The sequence below is a fragment of the Zonotrichia albicollis genome, chromosome 18, assembly GCF_047830755.1.
Source record: "Zonotrichia albicollis isolate bZonAlb1 chromosome 18, bZonAlb1.hap1, whole genome shotgun sequence".
NCBI lineage: Eukaryota > Metazoa > Chordata > Aves > Passeriformes > Passerellidae > Zonotrichia > Zonotrichia albicollis.
This window is the reverse complement of record NC_133836.1, coordinates 4,017,803-4,026,935: the sequence shown is the minus strand read 5'-3', so window position 1 is coordinate 4,026,935 and position 9,133 is coordinate 4,017,803. Positions and strand designations below refer to the sequence as shown.

The 9,133-nt window shown below is 46.2% G+C and overlaps 1 protein-coding gene across 1 annotated transcript; it reads right to left on the bottom strand.

Annotated features, from left to right (window-relative positions):
• Positions 1 to 1,126: 1,126 nt before the first annotated feature.
• Positions 1,127 to 5,599, bottom strand: FICD (FIC domain protein adenylyltransferase). The gene is made up of 4 exons (XM_074554314.1): positions 5,483 to 5,599; positions 4,692 to 5,049; positions 3,043 to 3,490; positions 1,127 to 1,855 (listed from the first exon to the last, which is right to left on the bottom strand). The coding sequence occupies exons 2-4, from the start codon at positions 4,969 to 4,971 to the stop codon at positions 1,243 to 1,245; spliced, it is 1,341 nt and encodes a 446-aa protein (XP_074410415.1). The 5' UTR covers positions 4,972 to 5,049; positions 5,483 to 5,599; the 3' UTR covers positions 1,127 to 1,242.
• Positions 5,600 to 9,133: the final 3,534 nt, after the last annotated feature.

Genomic DNA, 9,133 nt, shown 5'->3' with positions numbered 1-9,133 from the left:
AAGACAGGACACCTTTCCTCCTGTGTTGTCTGCTTTCCCTGGCAGCAGTGCTCAGAGAGTCTCATCCTGGTTTCTGCTCCTCTAAAACATGTCCTAAGCTCCCTGTCAGGTAAGAGAGAGTTAAAAGGGAAGAAAACTAAGCCTAGGACAACCTGGCAGCTTTTGTCAAGGGGTTAAATGCTCTACACTGGGATTTTAAATGGAAGTTTTGTGAGCTTGGAGGTGGTGGGGTCAATGATGCTGTTACAGACCTGGCAGGTTTGGGGTAGGGAGATCTGTGGGTACTTTTACCTTAAAAACCAAGGAAAAGGGGATTCTTTGAACTGCTCAGCAGCTCCAGGCACTGCACTGCCCCTGCAGCACACAGAGGCCTCGAGTGATTCTTGACACATTTACCAGAGTAATGACATGACCAGTGATTAACTGTGGAAGTTCCCTTACCTAGACCAAAGAAATGAAAGTTTTTGGCAAACTTCCTGTACACATTCTTCCCAAACTGGCACAACTGGTGTCTCCTGGCTCTGCATGATGACCTTTTCTGCTCACAGTTCTGCAGACAAGCTCCTTCCAACCCCTCCACTGAAATGTCTAAGGACAGTTGTGCTTTCCCTGGGCTCCTCTTGGCTGAGATTTTCTGAGCCCTCCCTCAAGTAAGTCAGAGCTTTTCTCCTCTTGTTCCCCTCCTGTCACCCGGACCAAACACTTCCCACTTGTACAAAACTCACCCCAGGAAAGGCAGCTGAAAGTAAACATGCAAAGTGCCACAGGAACAGAGCTGGGAGGGGAGAGATGCCTTTGGGCTGGAGTTCAGCCTCCTTCCTGCTCAGTACCTGTGTGCCTGACACCAGAGTGTCTGGGGCACACAGCTGGGAGAGGGCTGTTCCTTCAGGGATGTGTTTTGGAGCTACAGGGAAGAGGCCACACAGAACCAGCTCAGTTTAGACTTTGCTGAGGTCAGACAGTAGAGCTGGCTGCCTGGGTGAAGGGTTGTGATTGAAGCAGCTCCTCAAAGCTTAGTTTTAAGGAGAAATTCAATTTCAGTTCACCTTTTTGAGCCCTCTGACATCTCTCCCCACCTCCTTCCAGTGCACAGCCACCATCCCCCAGCTCCATTTGGCATCGTGTATATAAATAAATTATATTAATTTAATCAAATTTAAATAAAACACTCAAGTGCCACCTCCCATCCAGTCACTTCCCAGCAGGAACAGCTTGGAGTTCTGTTGAACTTGCCCCAAACCCTCAAGTCTTGACGGGGATGGTTTGTTTGGAGCCAGCCTCGGGCAGGCCCACGGAGTACTCGGTGGTGGCGATGAGCAGCATGTCCAGCGTGGTCTCGGCGCACTTGGCGATGAAGCGGATGAAGGGGCGCACGTCGCCCTCGTTGGCCACCTCCAGCACGTGGTAATACTCAGCCCGCTGCTCCTTGCGGATGGTGATGGGCGGGTAGCCCGCCTGCATCAGGATCAGGTTCATCAGCAGCCGCGACGTGCGGCCGTTGCCGTCCACGAAGGGGTGGATGTAAACCAGCTTGTAGTGCGCCAGCGCCGCGAACTCCACGGGGTGCAGGCTGCTGGCGTCCTCCGAGTTCAGCCACTGCACGAACTCCTCCATCTGCTTCTCCACGTCCTGCGGGTGCGGCGGGATGTGGTGGCCCACGAAGACCTGCGTGGCGCGGAAGCGCCCGGCCTCCACGGGGTCGGCGTAGCCCAGCACGCGCCGGTGGATGTCCAGGATGTCCCTGCTGCTGACGGAGCCGATGCGCGACACCAGCGTGGTGTTGACGAACTTGAGGGCGGCGTGCATGCCCAGCACCTCGTTCTGCTCCGCCAGGCTCTTCCCGGGAACGGCGTACCTGTGGCACAGACGGGTTCCGTGAAAAATACTTCTGTCAAGATTTTTTTTTTCTTCTGAGAAGCTGAGAGGATGTGGGCATTTGCAAGCAGCCCCAACACGGGAAGAGATGAGAATCTTGACTCCATGTTTCAGAAGGCTGATTTATTATTTTATTATTATTTTAGATGATATTATTTCTTTTATTGTTTACATCATGATATGAATTAATTATTTACATAATATATTATTATAACATTACATTATTTAATTATTTATATTATTTTATATCTTTATATATAATATAATTCTTGTATTAATTTATTAATTATTATATAATTTCATATAATTATTATATAATTCTATAAATTATATTATACAATACCATAATATATTATATATAATTTAGATTATATAATATAAATATAGATTGTAATAATGTCATTATCATGTATTTTTATGTATATGATATAATTATATGTAAATATATCATAATTATAATATTAATATTATATCATATACATAAAATATAATATTGCATAATATTATATTTATTGCATTATCTAAATATATAATATTTCATATTATTTTATATTATATATTAATTATATTATTATATTATATCTTTTATTATGTATATATAAAATATATATTGTATTAAAACTATACTAAAAGAATAGAAGGATTTCATCAGAAGGCTAGCAAAGAAAAGGAATGATAACAAAATCTCGTGACTCTCAGAGAGTCTGAGACAGCCAGATTGTGACTGGCCATTAATTAGAAACAACCACATGAGACCAGTCACAGATGTACCTGTTGCATTCCACAGCAGCAGAGAATTATTTTTCAGATAAGGATTTTTCTCCTGAGAAGCTGAGAAGCCTCAGAGGAAAAGAAAATAATTATCTGTTGCTGTGGGATGCAACAGTTGCATCTTTGATTCGTCTCTTGTGGTTGTTTTTAATTAATGGCCAATCACAGTCTGGCTGTCTCGGACTCTGGTCAGTCACAAGATTTTTTTATCATTGCATTTTCCTTTCTATTCCTTACAAGCCTTCAGCTGAAATCCTTTCTCTTTTCTTTTATTATAGTTTTAATATATAATTTTCTTGATATATATATATCACAAAATAACCAATCAGCCTTCTGAAACATGAAGTCAAGATTCCCTTCCCTTTTCCTGGGACCCCTACAAACCCCGCCACGTACCTGGTCTCGATGATGTGCCGGATCTCGGACAGCGTCAGCGTGTTCCCCTCGATGGCCACCGTGTGGTAGATGTGGTGGTAGTAGGATTCCTCCATCACCCTGCGCAGGGCAGAATTCCCCTTGGGAATGGCCATCACCTTCTTGACCTTGCTGTCGATGATGCTGAAATACCTCTGGTCGATCTCCTCCACCAAGGGCAGCGTCCGGCCGCGGTTGCTCAGAGCCTTCTCGTTGTGGGGGGAGATGGTCAGAGCTTTGGAGTACAGGTAATCGGCCTGCAGGATGTCCTTGTCCTCCTCTGAAAAGATCCCAAACTCGTTGAGGGCATCCACGTAATCCGGGTCCATTTTGAGGGCGTACAGGAAGAGTTTGTGAGCCTTCTCCCGCTTCCCTTGGCGCTTCATCTCCAGGGCTTGATTCAGAGCTGCTCTGGCTTCCAGCTTCACCTCTGGAATGAAATGGTAAAACAAATAACAGATAAAGGGCGGTGAGTTTTACTGGAAACCTCTGGAAATCTGGATTCCACCATCCTTGTGCCTCCCTTCCCACTCAGGATGTTCTATGAATGTTCACTGATATAAAAATGAACAAGAACTGGAACAGAATTTGTGTTCCAGAGGTTTATGCCACATTTCCAGGCTGAGTATGAGGCAGCAGAGCCATTCCTGGCAGCAAGTGTGGGAAGGGCAGGACCTGTGGGCAGCAGGCTCAAGGTGGCCACCAAACTGCTTCATGTGGGAGGAAACTGTTTTAACAGCGTTTTCTTGGCATTCTTCTAGGTGAAATTATAATGTTAACGTTATTATCTTGGCTGCCAACAGCACTTCTGTTTTTCCACTCAACTATCCAACGTTTTCCCAGCAGTAAGAGCTTTAATGCAAACACAGATACAGTGCTGGAATCGGAATAATTCCTTTAAGTGTTTTCCAAATTACTGTCCTGGCTGATACTGGCCATGGCTACAGCCTGACATTGCCTGAAAGGCTGTTCTGTGCCAAGATTTTGGGATTAATACTGTGTAGCCCAGATTTCTGTGCATTAAACCACCTCTCTGTGTTCCGTTGCCTCCACAGAAGTTGCTAGTATTGAAAACACGAGGAAAAACTCTGGAGAGATGGAGCAATGCCAGCACAGGGCCCTGGAATGCAGTCAAGGAGCTGGTGAGGGCCTGCCTGACCTCGGGGGCATTTACAGCCAGTGTTAATTGCAGTTAATTGCAGTTTGTTGCCATCAGGGGTACAGGACATGGTCAGGAAGGGGGTGAAGATCTCTGGGTTGGTGTCAGGGTTGGAAGGGCCCTCTGGAAATCACTCCAAGGCAGGGTCATCTGAAGGTGTCCAGGTGGGTTTGCAATGTCTCCATGAAGGGAGAGTCCACCACTCCATGGGCAGCTGTCCATGGAAAGAGGTTGCTCCTCATGTTGAGGTGGAACTTGTGTTTTAATTTAGTGCTCCTTGTCACCACTGAACAGAGCCTGGCACCATCCTCTGGAGATGTTTGTATGGATTGCTGAGATTCCCTCCTCCAGACTGACCAGGCCCCGCAGTCTCCCCTCATCACAAAGATTCTCCAGACCCCAAATCACCTCTGTTCCCTCTGCTGGACCTTCTCCAGCACCTCCTTAACCCGAGGAACTCAGCCATGCTCACCTGGGGATGCTTTTCCCTTGAGCACCAGCAGCTCCAGCCCGCGGGAGGTGACGCTCAGCTCGGTGCTCTGTCCCATGATCCTGCTGATCCCCGAGGAGGAGCCCAGCCTGTTCCTCAGCAGCGACAGGCCCTTGAGCACAGCCTGGCACTGGTTGTCCAGCGGCAGCAGCAGCATCACCAGGGAGCTCAGCAGCAGCACCAGCACGGCCGCCCAGCGCACACGGAGCCACAGGGACACCCACTGCAGCTCGGGGTCGGTCGCCATCGCCACGAGGTTCATCCTGAGTCCAGCACCGGCACCTGGGGCATCTCCCCTGCCGCTGCTCCCACCTGGGAATGCACAGCTTCAGCCAGAGCTCTGTGTGGGGTAAGAGTGGGTCTGGGTGATGCGCTCCGGGTTTGTCACGGCTGTCCCTGCCACCCCCTTCCCTGCCACCCCCAGCCCCATATGGGATCCGCTCTCACATCACTCCCATGGATGCCCGGGAGCAGCGTGGGCACAAGGCTCTGCCAGCCGCTTCCGTGGGCATCACGGAGATTTTCCCGTCCCTTCCCCACCCTCCTCCAGGCTTGTGCCCCCCGCCAAACCAAGGGTCCCTGCAATCCCTCCCCATGCTCCGCTTCTCCCGCAGCCACCGCTCCTTCCTCGAGCCTGAACCGGCCGGAATCCCCCCCAGCCCCCCGACTCCTCTCTGCCCGGTGCACCCCGGTCTTTCCCCCCGATCCCCTCTGCCCAAGACCCTCCGGTGCTGTCCCGGCCCCTGCCCGGTGTCCCCCCGGTCCCCCCTCACCTTTGCCGCCTCCCGGAGCCGCCCGCTGCCTGCTCCCGCAGCCCCGCCCCTGGCTCCGCCCCCGCGTGCTACCATTGGCTGATCCGCCCCCAAGCTCCTCTCCCATTGGCTGCAGCAGCGGACGCGTCTCTCGCGCTCCTCCCCTCCGCTTCCTGCACCGGCTTCCGGGTAGCGCCGCGCCCCGGGCGCGAGAGAGGCTCGTGGAGGGTAGGGATTGGTGGGCACGCACGTCAATCACATGGGTGTAGCCAATGAGAAGTGAGAATGAGGAGTGGGCGGGCGCGGTTGCCATATAAGGGCATGGCGTGCTGTTGCTAGGCGATGGCAGCGCGGCGGGGCTCACAAAGGGTTAAATTCCATTGCCTTCAATTTCTGGCCATTTCCATGGAAAATCACCTCGTTCTGTTGATACAGAGTTCCCGTCGCCTCTCCGTGGCCCTTCTGCATATTTCGCTCTTTATTTTTGGCCTTGAGCAGCAGCTCTTCCACACCTGGAGGCCAGGAATGGGGAGAGAGTGGAAAAAATATATAATATAATATCGTATAATGTAATATTTTTAATTGTATAAATATTATATAATATATTAAAATATTATTAATACAATTTATATTATATTATATTATATTATATTATATTATATTATATTATAGTCATACTATTATTATATGATACTCTATAATAATAGATAACATAATAGAATAAACATAATAGAATAGAATATATAATAATATATATAATAATATATAGTATATATAATATATATGAGAATATATATTATAATATTATACATAATATTATATAATATATTAAACTATTATCTATTTTATGATATATTAATTTATGAATTAGTTATTTATTGATTTATAAAATGAATACTTGAAAATTATCCAGAATCATCAAGCTGTGACATTACTAACCAATGTAATGACCAGGAGCCCACTGTTCCTGTCTGTCCGGTGGATTTGGGAGCTGCAGCCGGCAGATGGCACTGACTCCTCTCGCTGCTCCGCGGAAACATTCCTGCCTGCTCCATTCCCCTGCCAGGACCTGCCCAGCACCGATCCCGAAAAACATATTTGGAGGTTGAGTAAGGCCCTGGCTGCCTTCTGGAACTGTTTGTGCTGGGATAAAATTCCCTTGTATGTGCGCTCAGAGATTCCTGGGTGTACCAGCAGCTTGGAGCTTGTGCTTCCCAAAGTTTTCCCAAAGCTGATCCTTGGGATGATCTTCCCTGGCCTCCATGTGGGGGCTGTGATCAGGCAGACACATCAGTGCTGTTTATTTCAGGCTGTGCTGGAGCATCCTGGGGTAGGGAATGATCTGGTCTCGGGGTCTCTGGCTGGTCAGAGTGACCCTGAGACGAGCCAGAAAGTCTCTTTTCCCAACCCCAGTGGTTGAAGAACGAGTCAGAGCTCTTCATTTCTCATTCTCAAGGTTGTTTTATTGGATCTTATCTATAAAATTTTTTCTCCTGTCCAGCCGAGGTTCGCTCAGCAAGACAGTTCCAGGGACTCTGCCTGCCCCTGGGGTGGTGTTATCTTTTTATACTAAAAACTACATTATTTACAGTAACTTCCCAATACCTATCACCTATGTTAGACAGTGAGCTTCTACTCTAAACCAATCTAAAAGTGCCAACATCACAGCAGAGGATGGAGGCCAAGAAGAAGAATGAGAAAGGCTGGACATGCCCAGATTCCTCCTTCTTGCCCCCTGAACCCCTATTCTAAAAACCCCAAAAACCACATTTTTCACCCCGTGATAAATTCACTATCATTCTACTTAAACTTTCATGGCTTGTAATTCTTCATATAAAGGTTGGTAATTGTTTTTTTGGGTTTTTTTCCAAGGGCTAAATCAAAGGCACAGGGGTCTGGGGCTCTGTGCCAAGGTCTCTGAGCCCCCTGGGCAGGGGCAGGAGCCCTCCAGGGCAGCCAGAGGGATCTCCTGGGTTCTGATACCATGCTGGCCCCAAGATTTTCCATGCTCAAGGATTCTCTGCTGGTCCTGGGTGGCCTCAAGCTCTTCCCTGCTTGGGTTTCACTTCAAACCCTCCCTGTTTAGGTGTGGATTTTCCTGGATATTTTTTTCCTTGGTGAGGGTCAGCTCCACGCTGGAGGCAGCAGGGAATTCCTCATGGGCTCCAGTTCGTGTCCTGGGGGATGTCCTGGGTGCAGGATGGGGCTGAGCCCACCTGGCACTGCTCTGGGGACAGCCCTGTGCTGTAGAGGGACATTTTTCCTTAAAGGTGGCAGGAGAGGGGACAATACCCAGTCACCATGGCAACGGCAGTGCAGGGATGCTGGGGACACAGCTGTGTCCTGGCAGAGGTGCTGGGGAGCTGCTGGAGCTCTCTTGTCCTGAGCCTGGGCTGAATTCCAACATTTCAGGCAGTGTGGGATACCTGGGAGGGGCTCTGCTCAGCCAGGATGTCCCAAGCAGGATTTGAAAACAGGAGTAATTTTTCATATATATATATATATATATATATATATATATATATATATATAAAATTATCTTTTATATAATTATATATATAATTTATATATATAAGTAATATAGATTTATAATATATAGATAATATTTATATAGCATATATATTTTATATATAATTATATATAGTGTATATATATCGTATATATATACACTATATTTATATATTTATATATTTATATAGTTATGTATTTTATATATGTATGTGTGTATATATAGTATATACTATATAGTATATACTATATAGTATATACTATATAGTATATACTATATAGTATATACTATATTTCTATTTATACATTATATAAAATATATATTTATATATTAATATGTTATATAAAAATATATTATATATATTATATATATGTATGTATATATACAATATGTACAATATATAATATTATATATATAGTATATATATACAATATATATACAACATATACCTATATATGTATGTATGTGTGTATATAGATATATATATATATATATAAAATACTGTATAATAATAAAATTCCTGAGATTCAAGATCTATTTAAGTTTTTAAATCCCAGGAGGAGAAAAGGAGAAACAGCAGCTCTGGAGCAGAGGAGGCCTCAGGAGCCTCCTGCCACTCACATTTTTCTTTTCCATGGATCCAGGTTTCTAAAGGCTCTCAGAGCCTGGGATATGCAAATAACTCTTGATAAGTGCTGGTTGTGATAAATGGGAACCAAAGCAGGTGGGTGATCCTTTAGGCATCATAAATCCCCTCTGTGGCTGGTGCCATTGAGGAGATCTGGCCTTTGGAATTCTGCACCACTCTTTTCACAGCACATTCACTCAGGAACAGGGCAGGAGCTGAGAAAAAATGGGTTTGCAAGTGAAAGAAATGGATTTGCAAATGAAGAAATGGGTTTGCTAATGGAAGAATTGAGTTTGCAAATGGAAGAAATGGATTTGCAAAGCTCTGCTGTTCAGCAGATCTCCGAGAGCCCCTTTGGGAACAAGGAGACAGAGCCTGTGTCCTTCCCAGCTTTCCAGGGTGCTCTGTTCATTTTCCTGCTGGATAAAACAGATCCTGTGAAATTCCTCTAAAATCTCCCTGTCAGCAGGGAGCAGCCCCTGTTTGTGGAGCTCTGTGGTCATCAGGTGCCTCCAGCCCTCTGCAAAACCTCAGA

Bases quoted from the DNA above. Each gene is read 5' to 3' on its own strand.
- FICD (XM_074554314.1), bottom strand. From the start codon at position 4,971: ATGAACCTCGTGGCGATGGCGACCGACCCCGAGCTGCAGTGGGTGTCC. The intron at 3,491-4,691 runs GTGAGCATGGCT...ATTTCATTCCAG, and splicing joins CAAGGGAAAAGCATCCCCAG to AGGTGAAGCTGGAAGCCAGA. The intron at 1,856-3,042 runs GTACGTGGCGGG...TCTGTGCCACAG, and splicing joins CGGCACATCATCGAGACCAG to GTACGCCGTTCCCGGGAAGA.